At 43.0% G+C, this 26,328-nt stretch overlaps 1 protein-coding gene across 1 annotated transcript in view; it reads right to left on the bottom strand.

The window, feature by feature from the left end:
- Positions 1 to 21,472, bottom strand: part of adamts9 (ADAM metallopeptidase with thrombospondin type 1 motif, 9) — a 53,980-nt gene extending 32,508 nt beyond the window's left edge. Inside the window, exons 1-24 of the mRNA XM_061219441.1 lie at positions 21,170 to 21,472; positions 20,533 to 20,930; positions 18,486 to 18,648; positions 15,591 to 15,880; positions 15,016 to 15,099; positions 14,778 to 14,902; positions 13,425 to 13,465; positions 13,063 to 13,168; positions 12,402 to 12,548; positions 12,022 to 12,163; positions 11,615 to 11,719; positions 10,297 to 10,442; positions 9,838 to 10,019; positions 9,288 to 9,424; positions 8,610 to 8,727; positions 8,389 to 8,484; positions 7,073 to 7,239; positions 6,724 to 6,853; positions 6,337 to 6,463; positions 5,122 to 5,230; positions 4,595 to 4,696; positions 4,319 to 4,483; positions 3,106 to 3,267; positions 1,440 to 1,559 (exon numbers count right to left, since the gene is read on the bottom strand). Of these exons, the coding sequence (XP_061075425.1) occupies positions 1,440 to 1,559; positions 3,106 to 3,267; positions 4,319 to 4,483; positions 4,595 to 4,696; positions 5,122 to 5,230; positions 6,337 to 6,463; positions 6,724 to 6,853; positions 7,073 to 7,239; positions 8,389 to 8,484; positions 8,610 to 8,727; positions 9,288 to 9,424; positions 9,838 to 10,019; positions 10,297 to 10,442; positions 11,615 to 11,719; positions 12,022 to 12,163; positions 12,402 to 12,548; positions 13,063 to 13,168; positions 13,425 to 13,465; positions 14,778 to 14,902; positions 15,016 to 15,099; positions 15,591 to 15,880; positions 18,486 to 18,648; positions 20,533 to 20,930; positions 21,170 to 21,269 (3,462 nt within the window). The 5' untranslated portion in view covers positions 21,270 to 21,472. The remainder of the gene's footprint in view (positions 1 to 1,439; positions 1,560 to 3,105; positions 3,268 to 4,318; positions 4,484 to 4,594; positions 4,697 to 5,121; positions 5,231 to 6,336; positions 6,464 to 6,723; positions 6,854 to 7,072; positions 7,240 to 8,388; positions 8,485 to 8,609; positions 8,728 to 9,287; positions 9,425 to 9,837; positions 10,020 to 10,296; positions 10,443 to 11,614; positions 11,720 to 12,021; positions 12,164 to 12,401; positions 12,549 to 13,062; positions 13,169 to 13,424; positions 13,466 to 14,777; positions 14,903 to 15,015; positions 15,100 to 15,590; positions 15,881 to 18,485; positions 18,649 to 20,532; positions 20,931 to 21,169) is intronic.
- Between the last annotated feature and the right edge of the window lie 4,856 nt (positions 21,473 to 26,328).

Raw genomic sequence — 26,328 nt, 5'->3', positions numbered from 1 at the left:
AAAGTGTCTTTGTGACAGAAAATGTGATACCATTACATTACATTACATTAGTGGCATTTGGCAGACGCTCTTATCCAGAGCGACATACAGTTGATTAGACTAAGCAGGAGACAATCCTCCCCTGGAGCAATGCAGATGCAGGGTTAAGGGCCTTGCTCAAGGGCCCGACGGCTGTGCAGATCTTATTGCGGCTACACCGGGATTAGAACCACCAACCTTGCGTGTCCCAGTCATGTACCTTAACCACTACGCTACAGGCCGCCCCAAATAAAATAAAATAAAACTGATCTAAGAAATTAAAATTGAATGATATTTAGCTGATGTTTTTATCCAAAGTGACTTAGAGTTGATTAGACTATGCAGGGGACAATGGAGCAATGTGGGGTTAAGGGCCTTGCTTGAGGGCCCAACAGCTATGCGGATCTTATTGCAGCTACACCGGTGCTTGAACCACCAACCCAGTCATGTACCTTAGCCACTAGGCTACAGGATGTGTAACATCTGTTACATCTATCTGTTGAACACACATCCACATCTACCTGCTACATCTATCTGTATTTAGGGACAAAGACTAAAAGAAGAATCCAGTTTGAGTCAACTGATGCACTCACATTCTGTACCAAAATGGAAAATTAGTGCATACTGGGTGGTCCAATTGTGTTACACTTGCTTGTGTGTGACAAATGTTGGCTACACTATACATCCATGAAGATCTTGATATACACTCAGTGACCACTTTATTAGGTATTTATTAGACTTCTGCTGTAGCCTATCCACTTGAAGGTTTGACACGTTGTGTGTTCAGAGATGCTCTTCTGCATACCACTGTTGTAATGTGTGGTTATTTTTGTTACTGTCCCCTTCCTGTCAGCTTCGACCAGTCTGGCTCTTCTTCTCAGACCTCTCTCATTAACAATGAGTTTTTGCCCACAGAACTGCTGCTTACTTTTTTCGTTTTTCGCACCATTCTCTGTAAACTCAAGAGACTGTTGTGCGTGAAAATCCCAGGAGAACATTACATAACATTTCTTCCCCATTCTGACATTTGGTCTGAAAAATAGCTGAACCTCTTGATCATGTCTGCATGCTTTTATGCATTTAGTTGCTGCCACAGCAGGTGTACGGGTCAACCTAATAAAGTGGTCACTGAGTGTATATAAAAAACAACCTCCAGCATTTCAAGCCCAGCTTTTTCTACGCAGGCATGCACACACACACTCTCACACACAGACACACACACACACACTCACACACACAGCAGAAATGTAGAGTCAACCATTTCCACACTCCCCCACATCGCTGCATGCTTTCCATCACCCAAGATATCATTAATCTTTTCAAAGACCTGGAAAACAAGTTTCTTTTTTCGCCCTGAGAGAAAGCGATAAGGCCAGGCAGTGAAGCAGTAAGCGGGGAGAACAGGCGAGGAGGGGCCCTACCTGGGTGTCGGTGGGTCTGGTAGCTGCGTTACAGTCCGTGTCCTCCATGACTGTCCCGTACGATCCAACCACACATTTCACCGCCCTCATCTGATAGCCTGGGCCGCAAGTGGTCGTGCACTGCGATTAAGAGTGACACTTTCACTCGGGGTGTTAAAAGCACCGACGGCACAGCTTCACAAAATGTCCGCTTCAGCTCCACAAAGCCTATAACCCCCAATGAGATCCAAGCCACAGCTAAAAGATCATAGCCCAAGAGCAACAATGCATAAGTAATTCAGCAAGTTTCCACTACTTTTCCTTTCTGCTACGTAAGTAAGTACATAAAGCGTTCTTCTACTTCACTGACTTGAGTGAAATGAGGTCAAACTTGTATGGCAGCGCTTCAGCTGAAATTGCACACGGTTCATTAAATGCCTTCAAATATACATTTAACATGATTGCCTATTCCATGGTATGGGAATGCATAATCTCTGTCACACTTATGTACTTACTGCGAGTTTGCACACATACACGCTGCACTGCAGATAGTGTTTTATTTCGTACTGATCTCAGTGTTCGCATTTTTGCCTCGTTATGTCTACAATGTAGCTTTTTATGAAAAGAAGAAAACCACTTTCTGCATGATAGGTGAGCGAACACAGAAAGGAGAGCGCGCCCACACGTACACATAAGTTTCACATAAATGGATACACACAGTAGTGTGCAAAAGTCTTAGGCACATGCAAAAACAAACCTGTATAGCAAAATGCTTTAGAACATAATTAAAGGAAGAGTTTTAAATATCAAACCCTTTACTATAAACTGAAGTTAAGAACGAAATGAAATATTTGTTGTGACCACCCTTTGCCCTTAAATCTGCATCAGTTATCGTAGGTACACAGTACTGCAGTTTCATAAGAAAATCAGCTGGTAGGTTGTACCAAACATATAGGAGAACTTGCCACAGTTCTTCTGCAGACTTTGGCTGTCTCCCTTGCTTCTGGCTATCCAGGTAACCACAGACAGCCTCAAGCAAGATTTTATCTAAAAAATGGCCTATTGCTCAATATGTTACTTAACTAACAAAATGCTGAAATCTCACTATAACAATGCATTTTTTGGAAAATAAATGTTTGGAAATCTCACATTTGCTCTTTTCTACTGACATGCTAATGCAGAAAACACCTAAAAATATCAAAAACCTAATTTATATAGGCTGCCTACTCACACACTTGCACACATATGCACACAATACTACTTGTGTGGTGCACGTTTTTTTGTTTTGTTTTGAAATGCAACCACAAATTGAACTGAGGAAAAAATAAATAAATGAGAGTTTATATTCCATGGCTGTGCGACAGATGGTAGAAGCAGATAAGAAATAGCTGAAGAACATGCTCTGAACTTGTGTGGGGGTTGTGTGCCCCCACACAACCCACATCACGTATACCTTGTACTGAACAGCACAATCAGCCAAAAACTCAACAACCTTTTGAACCAGCAGGTTTCACAATTAAGTGAACAAATGAGAGATTTAATCCATCTTACTCTGAAAAAGTGTGCAATTACAGAGGGTAGGTCATAGGCGTTTTAAGGACACGATGTTGAGTTGTCCTCATGCAGGCTGGGATACATTGCACTGTAGGAGAACTGAGGCAGGGAGACGGCGGGCATGGACACTAACCTGTCCCCAAGGTCCAACCTGCCACGAGGCACACTCCTGCTGCTGACAGGCCAGGACGGACTCCGGCTTGGGCAACTCGCAGAACCTGTCGTCCAGACGTTCCTCCCCGAACTGACACCACGTCTGCCGATGCTTGTGCCCTTTGCCACAAGTCACCAGGCACTGCAAAAACATGCAAATAGTACTTTGTGATGCAAGTACTGCAAGCTGTATGAACCCAGAGCACTGGGAAAGTCAGTGTGAACTCAGAGCACTGGGAAAGTCAGTGTGAACTCAGAGGACTGGGAAAGTCAGTGTGAACTCAGAGCACTGGGAAAGTCAGTGTGAACTCAGAGCACTGGGAAAGTCAGTATGAACTCAGAGCACTGGGAAAGTCTGTCTGAACTCAGAGCACTGGGAAAGTGTGTGTCAACTCAGAGCACTGGGAAAGTGTGTGTGAACTCAGAGCACTGGGAACTTCAGACAGGATCTGCCTGCCCATGTGGTGCGGCTCCACAAGGAACCTTATCAGAAATATCTGAGGAATGCATGCCATAGGCATCCAGGCCATCCAGAGAGAGAGTTCAAAAAGTTGCAATCAACCCAGGTTATCGCTGCATTACACTGCATTATAAAATAATTTTTATGCCAGTTTTATATTCTGGACATTTATATAGTCTATCATCATTTCAGGCAGGAGCATTTAAAAGCTTGGACTTCACATTCAGGTTTTGAGCTGATCCCATAACCCTTCAGTTCTGAGTCACTAATTACCTACCTGTGCCATTCTAATGAGAAGCACAGATCTTCTGTCTATATTGTGCATATTTATGAATGAATGAATGAATGAATGAATGAGGTCAGCTGCCAAATGTGCACATGTCCTAAATTATGGTTGTGTAGTTATTCCAGTTTTTGAGAAATCACAACAAAGATTATTGTGAATAATGCTGATTACAGCATATCTGAATCTGGACGACAGTCTGAGCAATTTTCTGCAGAAAAACACCTTGAGCTAGCCTCGGGTGTAGCTGCCCTGCACCTGGTGGGCCATACAAAATTGTTTTATCGGCATAGCAACCCCTACCACTCCATCCCAACTGGTCTGTTATGGATGACCGTTCTGGCACAAATGGCCGCCCTGCATCATCCAGGTGGGCTCAACATCTCAGCCATTGTCATCTAGATGTTACGGCTCGAGGCCACTGCAGAAAAGCCCTGTGATGTCACTCACATCGGACCAATCCCCGCTCTTCCACTGCGGGCACTGGAAGTCGTTGCAGGGCTGGACGACGAGTTTTTCCCGCTGGTTGCACTGGCTGTCGTCGTGTCCTGACTCTCCCGACTTGCCGCACACCGCCCCCCGACGCTGCAGGCCGCCTCCACAGCTCTTCGAGCACTGCCCAATGAATAAAAACCAGCGTCAGCCCCCGAGCCGAGTGCTGTCAACATAAACACAGAGCGCTGCGGTAACACAGCCACACGTGCTGAGTCAGCACTGCCAGCTCACCTTTGACCACGACGTGTACTCCCACCCCCCCGGGTTACAGTCTCCGTTGCAGGGCTCCTGATCGTCAGGCTTATGCTGGTTGCTACAGTAGCGGTCATCCACCTTAAGAACAGAGTGTTTGTTAGCAAGAGAAGGCCCTTCAGCCCACCTGCCCTTGGCGGTTCTTGTCCGTGTCAGTGTAGCTCACATCCAGCACTCCGTCAAGCAGAGACTTGAAAAGCCCAAGGGCATCTGCTGCTACTGCAAACCCTGCTGACCTACTCCAAGAAACCCGGTGACCTACTCCAAGCAACCCGGTGACCTACTCCAAGCACGGTGTGGGAAAATACCAGCCTTTAAACAATTTCCACCTGTGCACCCTGGTTTTCTTGACAGAACACAACACACAAGGCTATGGACTTTGCTAATCCTTCTTTAAAGGATTAATGCTGCACTTTATTTTCCAGCTTTAGGCATAATACATTGAATGTACTTTGGTGTGAAGGCATTGTTGATAAGTAGCATTATCTTCAATGGTTTATACTCACCTTCTGGGCCTTTCCATCGACCTGGCTGTGCTTGGCACATTGAATCTCCAGGCTCCTATAGCCCGGTCCACACTGCGCAGAGCACTCACTCTTCCGCGCTACATGCCACCTGTCATTCCAGGACAGAGCCAGAATTACACCCTCAGTCCATCACACCCTCACATCATGAAGGACAGATACAGGATGTTAGCAATTCACTCGCAAACAAACAAGATTACCTATAAAAATCACTCAAAATCCTCAGTAATGAATCTCAACACACTAATGGCACAGATGAAAAGTGATCAGTGTTGTAGTGAATAGCATTGTCGCCTCACGACAAGAAGATACAGAGCTCAAATCCTGGCTGAGGGCCATTCTGTGTGGAATTTGCATGTTCTCCCTGTGCCTGTGTGGGTTTACTCTAGGATACTCCGGTTTCCTCCCACAGTCCAAAGACATGCAGTAGGATGATTGGATACTCTAAATTACCCGCAAGTATGAATGTGCAAATTCTGTGTGGGCCCTGTGATGGACTGGCTACCTATCCAGGACACATTCCTGTCTCTCACCCACTGCATGCTGGGATAGGCTCCAGCACCCCCTATGACCCTGACCAGAATTAAGCAGTTCAAAAAATTTTGATTGATGGATGGATGAAAGGTCAGTGTACCCCAATTGTCAGTAACTAATAGTCAATATTAAATACCATTGTCCTCTATGGGGGCCACACATTATCAGAAGAGGGGCGACATGGCTCAGGCAGTCGGAGGGTTGCCGGTTCGATCCCCCGCACGGGCTGTGTCGAAGTGTCCCTGAGAAAGACACCTAACCCCCAAATGTTCCTGACGAGCTGGTTGGTGCCTCGCATGGCAGCCAATCGCCGTTGGTGTGTGAGTGTGTGTATGAATGGGTGAATAAGAAGCATCAATTGTACAGCGCTTTGGATAAAGGCGCTATATAAATGCCAACCATTTACCATTTACTGTATTTTAACTGCCCTGCTCAAAACAGAAGGCCAGAGACACACACACAGAAGGCCAGAGACACAGAGAGCACACAGAGGGCCAGTGAGACAGAGACAGGGAGCACACACAGAAGGCCAGTGGGACAGAGACAGGGAGCACACAGAGGTGGCCAGTGAGACAGAGACAGGGAGCACACAGAAGGCCAGTGAGACAGAGACAGGGAGCACACAGAAGGCCAGTGGGACAGAGACAGGGAGCACACACTAACCTGATTTCACAGTCCATGTTGCAGGGCTCAGTGATGACGGGCGGACGGGGAGAGCTGTGGCACCTCTGGTCAGACACCACCACGCGGTCCGACTCACGGCTGCACAGAATCTTCCTCTTACGCTCCCCTGAGCAGACACATCAAGAGGGATGAAAGCTTGCCTCAGAAGTGTTCACTAACAGTGTTTGCTTGTTGTGGCTATCTCTGGACCATGAAGACTCAAAGCAAACGGCCCACCAACGAAAAGCCTGCTGTGCTTTTCAACAGTAATGATATTCCCTTAGGTGAAGGTGCTTATTGAAGCCAGAACAACGAAGACCTTTAAATTGGATGGGTGGGTTTTCATGACTATTTGCACTGCATTTTATTACACCTTCCATCACATACCTTGGCATAGCCTACTGCACTCCTGCCATTGGCCATAGGCATCCCATAAGAACTGCTGCGGCTTGTCCTCAATAGGAATGTTGTAGCTGAACCTGACATCTGGGTTATACAGGTTACCCACGGAAAGCACCTGGAGAGAACAGAGGACCTGGTTATGGTGTTTATAAAGTACAACATTTCAAGATTATAACATTTAACATTTCTCAGATAATTATATGGTTTATCACTTTCACAGTCTTTAATCTTTCTGTCGTAAAAAAAAAGGTGAGTAATGAAAAAGTAATAAAGTCATTCATAGGGTGATATTAAAGCATCAAGGTGATCAGGGGTGGTGCTGGAGAAAGGTTACCTGGATGACGATCTCCTCGTCTATTCTGTCAGTGCAGTTAATTCTCTCAATGACGTGGTCAGAGCCGCTGTATTCTAATATAGCTTCTCCGACCTTAATTTCCCTTTTAAACATGCTGACCACAAACTCCCCATTGAGCAGGTACTCCCCCCGGCTGTTGGAAATGGCTGCAAAACAACAACAAACAGTGTTATAATGAAAACAACCAAACATACATGTATATGTACACTTTATTATGTCTGTAGGCTGCACACATTGTAAACTCCAACCGAACTGTCTACATCATGTTTATTATTTTCTTGAATTTCAGGAACTAAAGGAAGATTCAGAAACGTGTGTTTTATGGTTGTGAATGTTTCCCAACTGTATATGACACACAGATGATAAGTATAACTATGTAACTATACCATGTGTAAAGGAAAATAAATGTGTTACATTTTTGTTACAATCTCTTCATCCATTGAGGTCTCCTTCATATGGATTCAAACTAAAACTGGAAAAGTTCACCACAGATGTAGTAATGCTGCTACACATCTGTAGCGGTTTGCGATAAAGATGTACCTAATTGGCGTGAAGTAATCTGGCATCCAGCAGCTTCCTGTTCATCGTTAGTCTGCTGCACAAATTCACACTAATGCGATTATGTAGCTAATTTCCTGAGTTAGTTTCCTCGCCGTTTCACACATCACAGTAATGCAGCTACATTGCCCTGTCCCACGCTATCTCGTGGACCTGCATCTTCCAGGCTTTACTAAAACTACACAGAGGCGGAGGTCCTCGATGGGTGTCATTAACACGTTCACACGTGAGCTCCAAGCACCATCAAGGTGATCCTCAGGCCTCCATAGTGCTGGCTGCAAGGCTCCTCCACTTTTAAACCCTACTCTCCTTCAAGATTTGTCACCAACAAAAGGTTTTACTCTGGCAGTGCAAGTTTTCATGTCTGTACAACACGATAGTATCCCAACAATACCCCAACTTTAATTTCTCTCACCTGGTGGACTGTAAAGAGTTTTAATGACAAGGTTATGCACCCGTTTGAATGCAACAAACACTACCATGAAAATTGGGATATAAACGACCACAAGACAATCTAGGACTATACACGTCAGTTTGATGCTTTATATTTGAACCATAAACCATTCAAACTAAATTATAAATAACCTCTACCATGAAAACAATTCCAATCTGAGGTGTAAAATTCAGCTATGACCAGCTTGAAACTACCAGCTAGCAGCAGTTTCAAAACATAGCTTGAGCTGGTCAAAGCATGTTGAGAGCGAGCAAAGGAGGCGGTTTGCTTTCATGTTTCTTACCGAGGTAGTTATCGTCCTCTGGCTTCCCTGAGTAGCTATGCTGTCGCACGTCAATATTTGTAGCACCACTGGGAATACGCACGACAACGTTATATCCTGAAAACAGAAGCATGAAAATTCCAGTGTAACAATGTTAACCGTGACAAAACATTAAGAGGCCAGTTTGGAAGTCATTCTCTCCGGAAAACACACTTCTTTAAAGTGCCATAGGCTTCACTAACCATAGTGAACAATGTTGAATGTGCCTGCTACAGTCTTGCACGAGGAGTTGTCACCCCCGCACACTCCGCACTTGTCTCTCCGTGCTTTGGAGTTCAGCACATGGTCACATCCTGCTTGCTGTGAACAGAGGGAAAGCATCAGACTTACTGCCACAAAAAACACGGGGCTCAGTTTGTGTTCTTCCGTCTTTACATGACACAAAACTTAACTCTCTTAAACCAAAATATCAGTTTGAGTAGCCTAGTGAACAATCCAGCTCTGACCAGCTTGAAATGACCAGCTACCAGTTGTTTCAAAACGTAGCTTGAGCAGGTCAAACCATGTTGAGTATGGAGCTGGTCTGAACTGGTCCTGGCCAAAGTTACCAGCTGTTGCAAACCCTAGCCCGAGCTGTTTTTTTTCAGTAGGGTATGTTTTATTTCTGGTTTTCCAGATGCTTCTCCCCCTACAGGAATGTAACAGCAGAGGAACCTCAAAGTCAGCTTCACTATGTGCTTTTAAACACCAATAAGGACAGTGAGAGAGGACTGCTTCTTTGTACAGCATAGATCTGTCTGTGTGCAGTACACGTGTAGAACAAGCAGGAAGGTGAATACGCAAAGCAGTTAAATTGGGACACGCTTTCAGGTGTGGAGACGTGTCTTGTGGCTGGCTGGCAGATTTATGGAGGCTCATACCCTGCAGAGGCCCTGGACACAGATGTCGTTGGTGTCTGGTCCGCAGGGGGTCCCGTCCGTCACTCTGTCCCTGAGCTGGTAGTAGGCCGTGCTCCCGGCCACCCTGCAGAACAGCTTGCACCGGTCCTTCATCAGAACTGACGAGAGGAGGCACAGGCCAGGAAATCAGCGCTAAGAAAAGTCTGTTTGATGTTTTATATATATTATCATAAACCATTTAAACTAAATTCTAAACAACCTGTACCATGAAAACAATTCCAATCTGTGGTGTACAATCCAGCTATGACCAGCTTGAAACTACCTGCTACCAGCAGTTTCAAAACATAGCTTGAGTTGGTCAACCAGCTGTTTCAAAACCTAGCTTGAGCTGTTTTTTTCAGCAGGGCTACAATGTGCAATTACATACTGTATAACCATGGTGCCTAGAGAACACAGAACAGCTTGCACTGGCCCTTCATTAGAACTGAAAAGAGGGGGACACAGGTGAGGAAATTAGCGCTAAATAAACCATGAACCAGCACCCAGGCCCAGGGACTCTAAAGGACCTTACTTCCGCTGTACTTGGGGACCCAGCGCACGTTTGGAGGTAGACCATTGATGTTGAAGTGCCGGCCATCGAAGGCACCACACTGCTCCTCCCTGAAGTCCTTCTTCTGTCTGGAGCAGGGCTCAGAGTTGCAGGAGCGGAACTTCATCCTGCGGCCCACGCAGTACTTTCCGCCATTTCTGGGCCTGTGTCAGGAACGGGAAGAGACTAGTTTGCTAAAATTGCCTCATTTCTCCTGCAGATGAATAGATAAATCACCCCGGTTCCCTTTCGCTCACTTTAGCCCTGTTACTGCAGTGGCTTTTCATTCCAGAACTATTACAACACAGTGGTGTTTGAAGCTTTTTTGTGTGAGGCATTCTCTGGGCAGTTACACTCAAATGTTTATCAAGGTACATTGAGAACCGCGGGTTAGGGATACAGCGCTGAACTGGAATGCGTGACTTAAAAAGGCCTGCTTACACGGGCCGGTTGCATTCTCGCACAGCCATCTTGATGCCCCCGCCACAAGTCCGTGAGCAGGTTCCGAATGGGCTCCACACCCCCCACGCCCCCTCAATGGGGGTGGGATCATGTTCCCTGGTGATACACAGGCCATGCTTGCAGTGCTGTTAGGAGAGACCAACAAAATGGACAGATAAGGTTGAGAAACACGATACTACACTCCACACTCCACGCCCGTATCTGAAATATACAAACCTGGGAGTTATTAAGCAATACATGCAAGAAGAAAATAACAAAAAACATTCATTATTTCTAGAGGTAGTGACTGGCTGGTACACAAGGGTGAGGGATAAGCGAATGTAATGCTGGTCACCATATTTAACTGTGATATCCATATCTGAAATGGCAAACATAGGTTCTGAACAGAAATACAATGTGTAAACAAACCGGGTCTTAGACATGTGTGTGTCGGGGAGCACTGGAGCTCGGCAGCCAAACCTTTCATGTCACAAAGCAAGCAGGAAGTGGAAGATTGAATGGTGCTAATTAAAAGCTACGCTAAACCAGTAATGGATATGGAAATCTCCACAAGTCTCCATTCACAGTTGCCATAAGCCTATTATTGCTTGATAATAATACAGGCTTTGGGGCAAACAAATCTTTCCTTCCACAGGCTAAAACTGCTTCAACAAATGGTGGGATTTACACCAAGTGACAAGTGCATCACCCGTGTTCAGTTATGTATTCATACAGCAATTTAAAGTCATTACATTTTTGTCTGGCTTTTTCATTTCCAGATTTTCTTTTCTAGACAGCATTCCAAAGACTTAACAGCAATGCTGAGACCCATCCAAGCAGCTGCGTGCACAAAGGAGATGGGGAGTAAAGAGAAATGACTCATTTGCCAAAATAACACGGTTTTACTATTAAAGTTTTGCTGATCATGTTTTAGGGGTTTCCTTTGTGTTTGGTTTTTGTCTAATTTATCTCTGCCTGTGTAACAGTGAAACCTCTCACAATATTGCGGCACAGCTAAGCTCTGCCAAGACAACATAGTGAGAATACCAGCAACTAATGTGGCACACTAACATATGTGTGTGCATGCATGCATATGTGTGTGCATGTTTTTTAGTTATGTTTGTATGGTATGGTTATGTGTTCTGGATAGTGCTTGGAGGCCTGGAATTACGGTTCTTTGGGACCAAAATCACGTGTGTGTGTGCGCGTGTGTGTGTGTGTGTGCGTGCGTTTGTATTGCACATGTGAGTGAGGGAATTTCAGTGTGCGTCTGAGTTTCATTCTGAGTTGAGCACTGCGCTCTGGGATTTGGAAGTACCTTTCCCTGGGAGCACTCGGTTCCGTCCGCCCAGGGCATGTGCTGAGTCCGGCAGCCCTTCTGGGCCCCTTCTGGACTGGTGCACCACAGCCTTCGACACTGCATCTGGACAACATCAACAACACGCTGCTATCTCCACAGAGCGTCCACACCAGGGCTCCTCAATAAATATAGCTGCAGAGTACGCTCTTCTATCTATCTCAGAGCACACCGAATGAAGGATTTTCATCTAAACACAACCAGGATTATATAACAAAATCTTTAATTATGTAACTAAAACATTCACAAACTCAGCATATTCTACAACCAACCTATTTATTCCAGATATCAACAATTAACAAATGACATGTAATGTTTCTGACAGTCAAGGCATGCCAGTTTAATACCACACTCCAGAGTTCTCTTACCATATATGGGCACACCTGCGTTCCGGGCCCAAATATCAGTTCACACTGTTTATTAACGTTGTATATGCGTCCAGGGAGCTGCTGGGGAAGACTGTAGGAACTGGATACGGGCTCATCGAGCAAGCATTCACCATACCCTGTGCTATTAAGAAAAAATAAAATAAATGACGTAAATACATTTTTTCTTTTCTTAAATAATAAAACAGACAGACAGTATAAAGAGAGAGGAACCATCAGTATAAAGGGAGAGGAACTGGGCTCGCTGCTGAATGACCCAGCTAGACTATCGGCATTCCAGCAGAACGGCTATCTTTCATGAGTTCAGGCTAAAGAAAGAAAGGGCAAAGGCTGCTACATGGTTAAAGCAGTCAGCCACATACTCGAGGAACTCTGTGATGTATTTCCTGCTGCATTTGGACCACATCCAGGGGTTGGTGTAGTAGTTTAAGGTCGGTGCCATCACGTGCTGCTGGTTTTTCACACCGTCCTCCTTGCATTTGTTACTGTCGTCGTGAGGCATGTTAAACCTGCAGGGCAGAATGAAAACAAAACATACCCCGATGAGTGCCACGCTGGGCTTATCTGCCCCCTTTGTGTCACGTGACACGTAAATGATGATGGAACAGCTTTTCTGTCATCAATCAAAGCCATCACCAACCTAATTATTTTCTGAGGGAGAAACAGAGAAGATCAAGATAACTGATTTATTTTCTTTTTCATTTCACAAATTCCTTTGGCACCAAACTCCAGATATACTGTTTTCACAATACAGCTTTAGGACATTTAGGACTTTAGACTTTAGGACATTTAGGAGTCCTTGAAATATATAAACAATAAGAATTATATAATTTTAGACCGATACATAATACATTGCAATACATCACGCATCCATTTTGTTTGACAGGAAAGATCATCCTGTATGCTTCTGGCTGTAAGAAATAGCCATCAATTTGATAAATTTGGAATGTGTGCATGTGTGCATGCATGCATATGTGTGTGTGTGTGTGTGTGTGAGAGGGAGAGGACAGCTACAGTACTCACACATGGCCCAGCTCATGAGCAATGGTGAAAGCAGTGCTAAGACCGTTGTCTTCACTGATACTGCAGCTCCTGTAAGGATCACACACAGTGCCCAACTCTGCCAGACCTGCATGTTTGGAAGTTTGTCATCATCATCATCTTCATCATCACCATCATCATCGTCATCGTCGTCATCTCCATCATTGTTATTATCACAATTATCATTATGATCAATGTTATCATCAATGTAACACTCAACAGCATATCATACCACATTATTCCAAGTATATACACACTGTATGTGTTGTTAAAGCATAAGTTTATAGAAATTGTGTTAAGAAGAATGAAAGTAGATGATTGAATAAGGGGGAAAAGGGTCTTACCTAAAGTGTCACACTTATCTCGGGCCCGACAGATATCCTGTCTGTGGTGGAACAAAGGCCATTGTGATCGAATTAATTTATTTCTGAATCAACAAACCACTGTAAACTACAGACCCTATAGGCAATCACTTGAATATTCAACCATGAACACAAAAGACAAAAAAAAGCATAATTTTAGAAAGAGTGTAATACCTTCTTGTCAGAATTGACAAAGAGTGGCCTGAGAGTCATGAATGTAAGACTGCATAGAAATGATTCTGCCTGGAAGTGTGATTGAGTACTTATCTCAAGTTACTCTCTATGGAGAAAAACTGTCATGAATGCATAGAGTGCCCTGAAAACAAATTCTAATTTTGATTACTCAACTATGGAACCTGCAGAATATTAAGCAAATTATTATGAATTTGGAACTTCTAGAGTATAGCTCTAAGCAAATTATTGTGAATTTGGAACTACTACTGTATAGCTCCACCATAACATGTCACCTTCACTTTACTCCATTCACAAAACTTGCACTGTCTTTCCCCATCTCAAAAGTGATGGTGGGTGTAAGGCTAATTGATTCTTAATTGACAATGTGTGTTAACATTAAGACAATCACGTGATTAAAAATAACCTTGTATTTTTAATCCTTATTACTATTAGACCACTTTCTAAATTAAGTGCTTACTCTTATGCTTTCTCTGTCTCTCTCCCAGCAGACAGACAGCCTTTGACCTTAATGTAGCTAGCACATTCCGGTCTTACAGCAAGGTCAACCAGGGGTATTCAGAAGACAAAATACTGATAAATGTTAGTGGCCAGCTTCATGTCTTTTTGTTTTGGTAAAGGCCCCCCTTCTGGAAAAGTGGATAAGACTCTTACTATGTCTGATTCAAATCAGAAAGCCGGTAAGAATTTTCACTTTCTGTTATTTCTTTGCAAATAAATACAAAAGTTAAACTCAAGTAGAACTATCGTTATTTTTACTGGGATCTGTTTCATCAGACGATACTCACCTGTGAAATGTTAAGAAGGGCATTTTTCCCTAACACGGGGCACAAGAACCAACCTCTGACTAGAAGACAATGCCGCCTGGCAAGTAGTTGGCCTGTCCTTTTAAATCCACATACTGTTACAACAGAATCCACAAGTACTGCATGTTCCACAATGCAAATATGGTAGATATGACCCTACATGTCCTTTTTGTGCATTACTGACTTTGGCACAGACGTGTTTTTCATTAAATTGGGCTCTGGGGAGAGGCCATGGGAGCGGGGCTGCATCATGACCTCAGACAGCTCTAAACCCGCCAGAGGGCTGACTCCGTTATCACGGAACAGCCCAGAAGGAGGCAGAGACAGGCTACTGTACCTGGTGATGAGGATGGCCGTGTCGTGATGCGAATGGTGGCTTTCGTCGGGGTGGTTTTGAGTTTGCTGCCATATGCAGAAGTTTTTTAAAGTGGTCTGTGCATTAAATGAAATAACGGGACCCTCCTAAGGACAAAGACAAAGGACCATTTTGGGTTAGAGTTTCTGGCAAAACTGTTACATGTGTGCGTGTATTCCTTTGATTTAATTTGGTATCTATCAAAACTGTACCGTCTTACCTGTTCACTATTTATAATAACCAATTTCACGATGACGATATTGATTAAATTCCCAATGCTTGGATCTTTATAGATGGAAGAAACCTAAAATGAAAGACAGAGGACGAACGATTAGATATCAGTTTAGCTGCCATCTCTCAACGTGTCTGAAACACGCGTGTCTTAATGAGGTTTTAATGTAGAATGTTCATGTGTTCAAGCACTGTTTTCTCCTGTCAACAGTGCAGCGCTAAATTAAGTCTGGAGCACCTGAAAAAAAATCACTCATTTGACTGTTGAAAAGTTGATTACAGTCTGCGATCCAGCAGGGAATGCTGCCTTTGCCAGAAACAAAATATAGGTCAACTTACCCCCTACATGGACAGCCAAGAGCCTTGAGCAGGTTTTATTTGAAGAAGGTAGAGTATGCCATCTATGCAGCATGCCTAGGGTTATTTTTTCTCATTCATCAAAGTCGTCAGGAAAGTCTGCCTTGTCTTGTAACTCTGTTGTCAGTTGTGAAACTGTACTGCCCTACGGTCCCACACTGACCTAAATGCAGTTTTTAAAGACGCCAGAGCGAAAAAAGGACTTACAATGGACATGAGCGTGAGTATGTAGTGCTGGAGGTTGCTCCCGTGATGTTCCACCATTTTGCTGTCTGCCACCACCATGACTTCCACGAAGCGTGGATAGGACAGGAAACGCTTTGATCTTCTGTGCGGTCCTGAATCGCTGCTGTCATTAGCCCTCTGCTTATTTTCTGTCCCGGAGAAAGGATGCGAGGAGAAGCTTGCGCTTAAACTTTCCAGATCGGCTAGCATACCGCCGGGAGCACCCCTCCTCTTCGCCCGATCTCTGTGTCTCCTCTGCCTGGGCTTGTGTCCTTAAAGAGGAAGAGGTCAACACAGCACATCAATATACACATCAAAACGCTTCATTTATGGATGTAGTCTCCAGTGCCTCAACTTGATGTAATGAACATGTTTTGTGACTTGAAAATGATATAATGAAACAAATTTATATTTTTAAAAAATTAAGAAAAAACAAAAAAACATGGAGAAATGAGCCCACAATAATGGGAGTTGTGTTACTTTTTTTAAAGCCAAAAATGGGGGAGGGAATCCTTATTTCCAGGCCTGATTCAGCACCGGAAGGTTTATAGTGGTCACCAGGTAATACTAGGCTAGACAGTGTGAAATCAGTGTCTGGGGAGAGTGAATAACAAAGCCTTGCTCTTAAACAAAGCATCCAAGAAATATTTGCCCCTCTGATTAGTCTTTTGTCTTTTGGTTTGACCGAGTAATTACACAAAAGGTCCTATTACTGTACATTGTTTATTGCTATGAATAGAACAAGACAAGTATGCATTTTGTCTGCAGTAAAGCTCCTCTCGGCAAATGCGCCGGGGCCAGAGGCTTTGTAAATAGGGGGGAGTAGGGGGGTTCATATTAGGTGAGCTTGGCACGCTGCCACAAGCAAAGATGGAGCAAAGCCTTCTCTCCTGAAGAAAATGCCATGTGGACACAGGCTTCAAGTGACAGCAGAAACTGGGGCTTGAAATTCAGATTTTTATCTTGACGAGAAACCAATGTGTAACAAAGGAATACTTCTGCCCCTGTTCTGCTTTCCTGTCCAACTGAAAACTCAATCCCTTAACCACTGCAATGCAACACCAGTCATCAAAAATTACTTCATCTTCTGCACAAAAGTGAAGCTGTTCTCCTTTCCTGAAAATGATTGTGATAACAGCAGAACTTTTTTCAGGAAAAATACAAAAGCCCTTCATAAAATCCTCTCTTTCTCTAACATTCATTTTGATGTATACAAATAAATTCAGTTTCTTCCAATATTTCTGTAAAAATGCATACACCCTTGATGGAAAGTTACATAAGCACAAACCAACTGCTCCGATTTGTGAAGAGACAATGTTGAGGATCTGCAGCACACCAGGTCCGGTTTTACATTTATAACATTGATAGTTTTTATTCCAAAGCTATGGCTTTTAAATATTTAAAGTTGGTAGCACTTTTTCACAATACAGCTCACAATGTTTCTTCATGGTATTTTACATATCAGGTTTCCTTATCTAAAGGCTACAGGAAGAGCAAGAGTCAACAGGAATTTGAGGCAATAAACTAAGATGCTGATAAAACCAGCCCAAAATGGCTTTCCTGTTCCAGATCTCTAAAAGCAAACGATTTGATACATTCACTTCTGCTGAACACTGATGGCAAATATCAGTCAAATAATGAACGAGCTATTTGATATTCACCTGAAGTCAAAGCAGCTTGATTTTAAATGAACATGAACATCATCATTCTGTGACAGTAATCAGGATTAATCTCTTCTTTTGCAAAGAGGTTTAAGAGGTTTACCCTAAGCACCATACCAACTTTTTCAAAATTGCCTAGTTAAGTGTGCCATGTTAGCCAAACCGACACAGAGGATAAAAATTCTGCAATAAAATGTCAGTTTGCGGCTGCTGGGTGGTCCCTGGGCTACCAGGTACATGAATGAGGTACATGGATGGACCTCATGATTCAGATCAAATCCTGACCATGCCAGTGCTGACCGTGCCCAGTAGCTTCATAGGGTGATGGGCGAATGGCGATTGTGTCGCCTAGCGTATGGGACGGTTTAGTCGGAAAGGGCCCACATTTCATCGCTCTGTAGCGACCTCCGCTGGTCGACGGGGCGCCTAGGGACAGCAGGTTAAAGCCAACCTTCCGCCAACCCCACTCTAAGTGCACTTAGCTGTAGTCTGAAATGTGATAAGAAGCAGCTGGTGACACCAAATGTTTCAGAGGAGAACCGTGAATGTCTACGGTATAGGCAGTGGGGTTCGAGCGTGAAACACAGGATAAGTGGAGATTGTAAATATGTTTTTACAATGAAAAGAATAACTCTCCCTCTGAAAGAATGATGGAGAGAAACATGAGTTGTTGTTAACATGTATAAACGACCATAGAGAGACCCTGATGACTAAGTTTTACATCAATGTGAATGTCACTGTCATTGTTCAGGAGACATGAATGAGAAAAGAGAGTATTGGCTCAGTGTTTCCGCCCTGGCTCCTTCTCCCTGTGAGGCTCAGGGGCCCACAGAACTCGCACACTGGGAGACCTGTCAGTTCCGAACCCGCCAGTGGTCTGATGGCATTCCACCAGAGTTCATTCTTTACACTGAGCTTTAAAAAACTAGTCTAATGTTTGTCTATGTGTGTTTATGTGTTCAACTGTGTGTGTGTGTGTGTGTGTGTGTGCGTCTGTGTGCATGTGTGTTTGTGTGTGTGTCTGTGTGTGTGCATGCGCTTCTGTGTGTGTGTGTGTGTGTGTGTGCATGGGCATACCTGCACGCTGGTATGTGTCTGTGTGTGTATGTGCGCATGTATGCATGCTGGTGTGTGTCTGTGTGTGTGTGCCTGCACACATGAGTGACTGTGTCTGTGTGTGTGTGCTTCTGTAGGTTTACTCAAGTATTTTTCTCACCTGAAGTGACACATGCATTCCCATCCTCAGTGCTGTCCTTCTGGGGAGCGTCTTTTCTGTATACAACATGAGGTTTGTGCCGTTCTTCTTCATAAGTTTTGCCATTATAGGTGTGAAGGGGCTCCACAAAGTATTCACCTTCTGGAGACCTAAAAGTGCCAAGCTAAAACAAACAACAAAATACACATTAAACCAAGAAGTACACAGCTGAAGTACACTGTAATACATTAACACATTCCACTCATTTGAATGCCCAGTCTAATGACTGCTTCAGGTAACACCTGATATGAAATATACTTTAATGCAGATTGCTACAGCAATACAGCCCAAGTTAAAATGGCAAGCAGAGATGATTATCATACATTTTGTTTCTTGGCAAGCTAAATGGAAGCTTTGTCTTTTTCAGTGTCACATTTCACATACCATATTGCTACCAGTTAACTTTGAGGTCACAGAAACAGCAGGGTAAACTAAGGACCAAGCTAACCTGGATGTACATAGAAAAGAAATGTAAAGTATATGGTGGGCTAAAGACAGTGTTTTAGTTAGGTGTTTTGACATTTCACAAATAGCAAGATTGAAAGAATGAAGAAAGGCAACGTCGTTTGCTGAAATATACTACTCGTTGCGGGTGGGCTTGGTGGGGGTAAAATTCGTCAAATATATGCCTGTTTGAAGTTAGTTGTCTTGATTATGACGCATTTGTTTTGGTGGTAATGGGAGCCCACAGCAGCATTGGGCATTTTGTCTCATAGTCATGTATTTATGCACACCATTTTAAGGTGGTATAATATCCAATATAATTTTTGGCTTCCACCATAATGCAGTCACACAATTATGCGCACATGATCGACAAATTAAACAAAAAAACCTCCGGGAATATACTCCAGATGATTCTATACACCACAGTATCGGCAGGGGAATAGCATTAAATAATTACATTTTAGACATCAATTTCGGCTGGTTCCTTAAACCTAGGTTTTGAAGTAGTGCTGTAGAAAGAACCGCCCACGCGCGTACTTCCCAAACAAACATCTGCAGGTAAACAAACCAACGCTACGCAGTAATCGTGGACACGTAACATTGAGCTGGTGGACATACAGTTTAAATTGATGGATGTGATAACATATCGTTGGCTTCTGGTATACAATATTTTCCCAGGACATGCAGGACAAGAAGAAAAGGGACATAGGCTAAAGTCCGTTAGTTTCTTCGCTACGCCATCTGCATGTACGTATGCTAATGCGGAACAACGGTAAGGATATTTCATGATATGTAATTATATTATTCTTTAATGCACGCTAATTGTACATCTACTTTAATAGAGCTATGGAATGGGTCGTCGATATCCAATCATCTTTGATTCAATAATATGTCCTACATATATTTCCTGTTACAACTGTTTTGTAAAAAGCACGGTGTAAAGTAATGTGGGGTACATACGCTATGTGAAGCTTTTTGGAAACGTTTCCCAATCCATCCCCGTTACTGATAATAAATACTGTTTGTTTGACGCTTATGCTATAAAATACGCATATTTAAAGTCGTAGCGCGCACGTCTCCTCATTTGATGTCAAGTACTTTTAGGCTGCCAAAACTCAACATTGACGTCACCAAGGCTGATTCTGCCTTCCACAAGTGAGTGGGACGTCATCAAGCACAGTTCGTTTCTGAGTTTGTGGATTCGCCTAGTATGTGCAGGAAACATCGGGCTCGTAGGTGAATCCAAAGAAAATTCAAAAGTATAGTTAAATGGCAGCGACCGATTGTGTGAATAAAAGTTTTCTAGGTTTCTCGTGTTAATACATTACATGTATATTGTGCTTATAATCATACACAAGTGATGCAATATACACATGTATATGTCTCGGACACAACATGTAGCGTTTCCACACACCATTTATAAAATGCCATGCAACCTTGTGGAGTTGTCATTACTCATAGGGCTCTCGGGCCCGCGGTTACAGCGTCATGTGTCCAATTCACACTATTATCAAGTACACTCAACAGAAGGATATATATGGGCGACGTTTGATCATAAACTTACCATTCCGGAACACAGGCTGATAACGGCGGTGTGTTCCGTTTTTGCATTGACATGTCCTTTGTAAAAACAATGCTGAAACTCTGTGTCCTCCTCCACGTCCCCCTCGGGTAAAGAATCCGTTAGGTTATCTCTGCTGGGTACTCCGAGTATAGTAACTGTGTAAAGAGGCGCAATAAATCCGGATTCATGTGTAAGGTTGAGGTGGAAGTCCTGCCCAAAAGCTGATATTCTATAATGAATGTGCGAAGAGGTCCACTGATCTGAACCGTTGTTCGCTGTATCAACAACACTCCTTTTTTTCCTTTTGAAGTGCACGCTTGTAGGGAATTTGTCACCGGCTTCAGTCACTCGCGTCGGAGTTACAATCTCAAATGCACCAAACTGCTCAAGTAGTTTTTCTGAAAATGGGAGAAAAAACAACAAAAATGTCAATATACAATAACATCACGACACATTTAAAATCTGTACTCGATTTAACATTTCCAATACAGATGGTTTCACACGGAGAAATGGTTATTCAGTCGACCGCTGCCTCTAAAATGTGTTGCAAGTCATGTGCCTTGCTAATCGTGAAAAAAGTCATTCATTCTGTTCACTCTCGTTGTAAAACCGAAAAGACACGTTTGCGTTGCTTTACCTTTTCTTGAATTTAACTGCGATCCTCCTGTTATTGCTACTACATTCAAGAAGTCGAATAGTAATACTAGAAACCAAAGTCCCCAAAACAGAAGATGCATGGTTGTCGGCTTTAGTTAGAAAGCAGCTCTTGTTACTGTATTCCTTCTGCCCCTGCTTTGGTCAGTCGGACTCAGTGCTGTATTCCAACCTTCACAGTGCGCGCGTCTGCCACATCAAATTTGATTATCTTCGACTTTTCAGAGGTGGATTCTGTACCGGTGTTTTGCGCATAATCTGGAATCGCTCGCGGAATCCCTGGTGAACATGCATAATGCAAAGAGGGGTCGATATACAGTCAACTGTGGTGGGATCGTCTCCAGCTCCGTTTGCCGGAGAATCGTGGGCGGGATTAGCGAGTGAAGCCCGTTGAAGGTACATTACACGCCTATTCCTGAAGCCACTCCTGCTTTTGACCAGTGCACTCATACAGGCACGTTTCATCTTAATTTATTATCATCCACCAAAATGCCATTTTAAAGATAACAATCTAGGTTTTGAGAAGACTGATGAAAGATCGACTGCGTGTGCGGGGCGTTTGTTTAACAATTCATTCATCGCTGTTACAGATTGAAGCGAAAACTACTACAAAGGCGGTAATCTGAATGACCATGTCACTGACGGCAGTGTGAAAACTTTGTGTATTGAAAATGGTGTTGAAAGCATTAGCTACTACTTTACGTCTGAAACATTAACATAGGCCTAAATGAGACTTCAGTTAAGCATCAGATCAAAGGATCGGCTATCCTAAAGCACACCCATTGACCTAGAAACGCGTGAACTGAAAATTCAGCTCCTCCTATTCGCCCTGGGTTACGAGAGCAACCGTGGAGATGGCCCGTCTTTAAAGTCGATTAAGAGAATTATGTAATTGATCATTTCCCAGCTCGTAATAACTTCCTTTTTCTTAAACCGAACGCTTCATCTTAATGACCGTAGCGCTATCAGAGATGAGCCAAGGGAGCCCAGCTTGCCTACAGCAGCGTTTCACTGGAACAGGCATTTATTCTTTGAATCATATAGTAGGGCTACGGCAATCACAATAAGAGATAATGAGTAGCCGCTTTTTGCTGAATCCAGCTGTCCTGGACAAAATGAAATGTTTTATTTCACAGGAACTCACCATGCTGTTAGGATTAAAACGAAAACTAAACAAAACATTTTTTGTCAGCCACTTCTCGAGATCCAGTTTACACTTACTTAGACCTGGGTGAAAGTAACATTGTTTCGTTGCTCCACATAATTCTGCACTTCAGATTTCGTGGAGGGTTACGCTGCGTAAGACTTCTGATTATTTGACCATAAGGGTCAAGCATCATTGTTTATAAGTTAACCTTTAGTGTTGAAAGATACTAAGAATAGTTCTACAATAAAATGCAACTTACTTAAGGCCTTTTGGTTTAATCTGAAGACCTACGTTTATTAAGAGATCAGCCATGGTTTGGCACGTTCAATAACACATTTCCAGTAGCCTACCTTCTGACTTGCTCAGAAAAAGCAATGATGTTGGGCGCATTCCATAGCACAGTTTACTACCGTTGGCTTCTCAAAGAGCGGCGATTTCGATTTGTTGTAGTGCTGTACACATTAGCACGTAGGCTACATTGTAGCTCGGTAGGCTATACTTCAAATCTTTGCCTTAAACCCAGTGTCTTCACAAGTAGCGTGTACTGTATTTATATGAATTCTACAAAGTGCCACAAAATACACAAAAGCAATACCGATGCCACAGTGTGACATCCTGTGCAAAAGAGAAATGTGATGGGCATCATTTAGTGTTCGTGTGCTGCGTAAAGTTCCATTTGGTGAAGGTTAATTTTGACCGGTCCTAGTATGTCTAAACAAAGATATTTGACTGTTTATCTATGAAGATAACAGTAATGAACATAATTCAGTAATTAGCATAATTCACATACATGTAAAGTGACCTGACAAATTATGTTCTCACTGGTGATAAACCTATTATACTGTATACCTGTTGTCCGGCAGAATCCAGGCAGCCAGGCTGTGCTTAAGGCACAGAGGCAACATTTGTGGCCCACTCATTAAGATTAGGATTTTGTGATTATGTACATTTAAAACGGTCAGCCCCTGAATTTCAGTCAGTCTCCCATACTCAGTGAATGCATGCGCATTACCAAGCCACAAGTTTATACGAAGGTTGATGAGATGATAGTAAAAGAAAATTAACGATTAAATTGCAGAGGTGTGTGAAGGCATGGCATCTTCATAACCAACTTTATGTTCCAGGACAAACCCAAGAAACCTTTGAAATGGACATCCCGGAAGGCATTAAAAAAAGCATATTTTCAGGGAAGAACAGGTAGCATGAGTCTGAATCAGGAAAGGTTTCCATTCTTACACTGCTGAATGTGCCAGACAGCGAGCAGCCCTCAGATGAATACATGAATGCACTATGTCTCCTGTCAGCTTGTGTGCGCTAGAGAATAGAGAATGTATGGCCTCAGACTATGTTGACCCAGTGTTCTTCCCTTGTGAATGCTTTCTTTTTCAATGGAATGTGTGTGTGGCCACTGCACCACTAGAATGGGAACTGATATTTAAAACAATCTTAACTGGATCACTCAGCAATGGCAAGTGGTTTGCCCGAACTGACCAATTGGATACGCAGTCATGCATATAATACATTTTGAAATAAGATTATTTTCATGAGCTTTCTAGAACTGAGCTTTTTTGGATATGTGTAGTTATTTTTCATTGCTATTGCTATGCTTTATATTCTGAACACAAATAAAATATTTAAGAAATTTGCATTCAGCATAATCATTTACAAAACAAATTTGTCAGTCATGTCCTATGACATTATTGATTTAGCAGATGTCCTGTCTCGAGTGATGTAAAAGCTCATGGAAAGATACGCTACATACATATATTACAGTAGAAATAACAATAAAACATAATATATCCAGACACAGCCATATCATGACCTATAGATGCATACCTATCTCATATCACTTGCATGAATTTGCTCTTTGCAACTAACTTCTATAATTATAGTGCCTCAAAATGTAAAAACAACATTACACAACATAAGTTTCCTTAGGAATCGGAGTGATGAGATACAGAGTGCAAGGCACAGAACACGTCAAGTACTGTGAAGCATAGGATTACTGTAATCATGTTTGGTGTTGCTTGTAGAAGACGATGGAGGATTTAGAACTTTTCAAAGTTGCTGGTACTATTGCTCATGTTAATTCTGGAGGCGTCAACATATGAAGGAGATCCACAATGTGCCACCATGGGCAGAATGTCCAGATGTTACTATCGAGAAGGAAGACTTTGGCTGGTGAGGGGAGTAGGCGTGTCTTAAAGAGACTTTTTCATTGTGTTGTTTCAACATCCAGGTAGCTACTTTTGTAAAGCATGTGTTCCAGCGTGTGAAGACCTGTAAGACAGAGGAGGGGACTAGACTGAAAGAATCAATGGTCATGATCGCAAAGGCAAAAGGAAAAGGCCTGGGTCAGAAACACTTTTCCCAGATGATTAGCTGTAAATTGAGAATATAAAGGAGCCAAGCACCATCCCCTGGGGGACACCTTTAGAAAATTGGTCTGAGAGTTGGAGACGGAGTATCACAAGATGCTTCGGGATAAAAAGTCCAAGTGGTGGAATTCAGACAAGGTCAGAATTGTTCTTACTATTTATTTATTTCCAAGTATTGTCAATAATGCACTATTACCTGCTTATACCTAATGTATAAGCACTGTGCAATACTAACACAGGGTTTGGTTTTTCCAGTGATATGCTGAACATAGTGCAGTACAACAAGGCCACTTAATGGCAGATCGTCTCAGTGAGCAATAGGCTGTGCAACTGATGGGAAGAAAGCATTCTGCTCTTATGTACCTGTGGAGAGCTTGCAGTCTTGCCTTTATGAGATGCTGATATGTGCTATCACTTTTCCCACCCAGGAGTCTGTGTGTGGATCCCCTCAACAGATTCCCCTGCATTCAGCCACACACTGTAAAGCCTGCAGTGGTATTTTAGGGTTATGTGAATATTGTCCAGGAAGAGAACATTACTGTTGAGTGAAACCCTGAAAAGCCTAGCCCCTGTGGTCCCCATTCTAGGAAACCCCATAAAACATGACCCCTCCCTTACTTGAAGCCCCATAAACACCGTATCACACCATGATATGGTAAATGTGACCCCTGACCCATACAAAATAGAGCACTTAGAGAGAGAGAGAGAGGAGGGAGAGAGGTTTAGTCTGTATGACAGTCATGAAATGAACATGAGGTAATTGTGGGATTTAGTTTTTGTTTTTCTGTGGTACATAGATGCTCTGGGTTTGTGAACTGGCAGCGATTGTGAATATGTTAAGTATGAAGGCCTGTGTGCAGCTGTTGGTGTTGGGCTGTGCAGTGTATTTAGGGCATACTTAAACAATTTAGCCTCACTTCCCCTGATGATAGTAGATAAGAACCCAAAAGCTGAATGGAATCAAAGTTCTTGCCTGGCTTCTCAAAGAATGAGACACGGGAACTGCATTTGGAAGGTTTTTGGATTTATTACGCAAACTTGTGCTGCTCTTGCTGTGAGACCTAAACACTTTCAGGTCCTATACAGTGCACAAGGTTGGGCATGGTACGATGGACGAGTCACCCTTCGCTTACTTCCCTGCTCCCTGATTTCAGTCATCAGCAGTTCCTTATCCCGTCCCCTAAGAGAGGCTGGCTGTGTGCGGAGGCTGATATTGCATGAAGTTTGATGTGTGAATGGCTTTTTTGGCTCTGAGGTGCTACCAAATGGCCTGGAAAGATGCTTCTTGAAGACATCATGGTTGTACAGAGAGCAGGAATTTTTGGCTAATGCTTTTTTATTATTGTATTTGGCACCAAACACCATGAAAACAGTTGAGAAATGACAGTTTAAGAGGGCTCGAAGTGCTTTAGATATTCATGAAAAAGTCAAAAGCTTCAGACTTGACTCCTTAAAATAAAACTAGTTGATATACCACATATGCATATGTATATGCAATGATAATTTCCCTGTGGGTACTACATGTGCATAGTTTATTTCACACTAAGCCATATACCTCTCTTTCATGATTCAGAGTGGACTATCTTGGTTCGTAGCCTTACAGCAAAGCTTAAAAAA

This window comes from Conger conger, chromosome 14 (genome assembly GCF_963514075.1).
Source record: "Conger conger chromosome 14, fConCon1.1, whole genome shotgun sequence".
Taxonomy (NCBI): domain Eukaryota; kingdom Metazoa; phylum Chordata; class Actinopteri; order Anguilliformes; family Congridae; genus Conger; species Conger conger.
The sequence above is the reverse complement of the archived record's forward strand: the minus strand, read 5'-3'. Positions and strand labels throughout refer to the sequence as shown.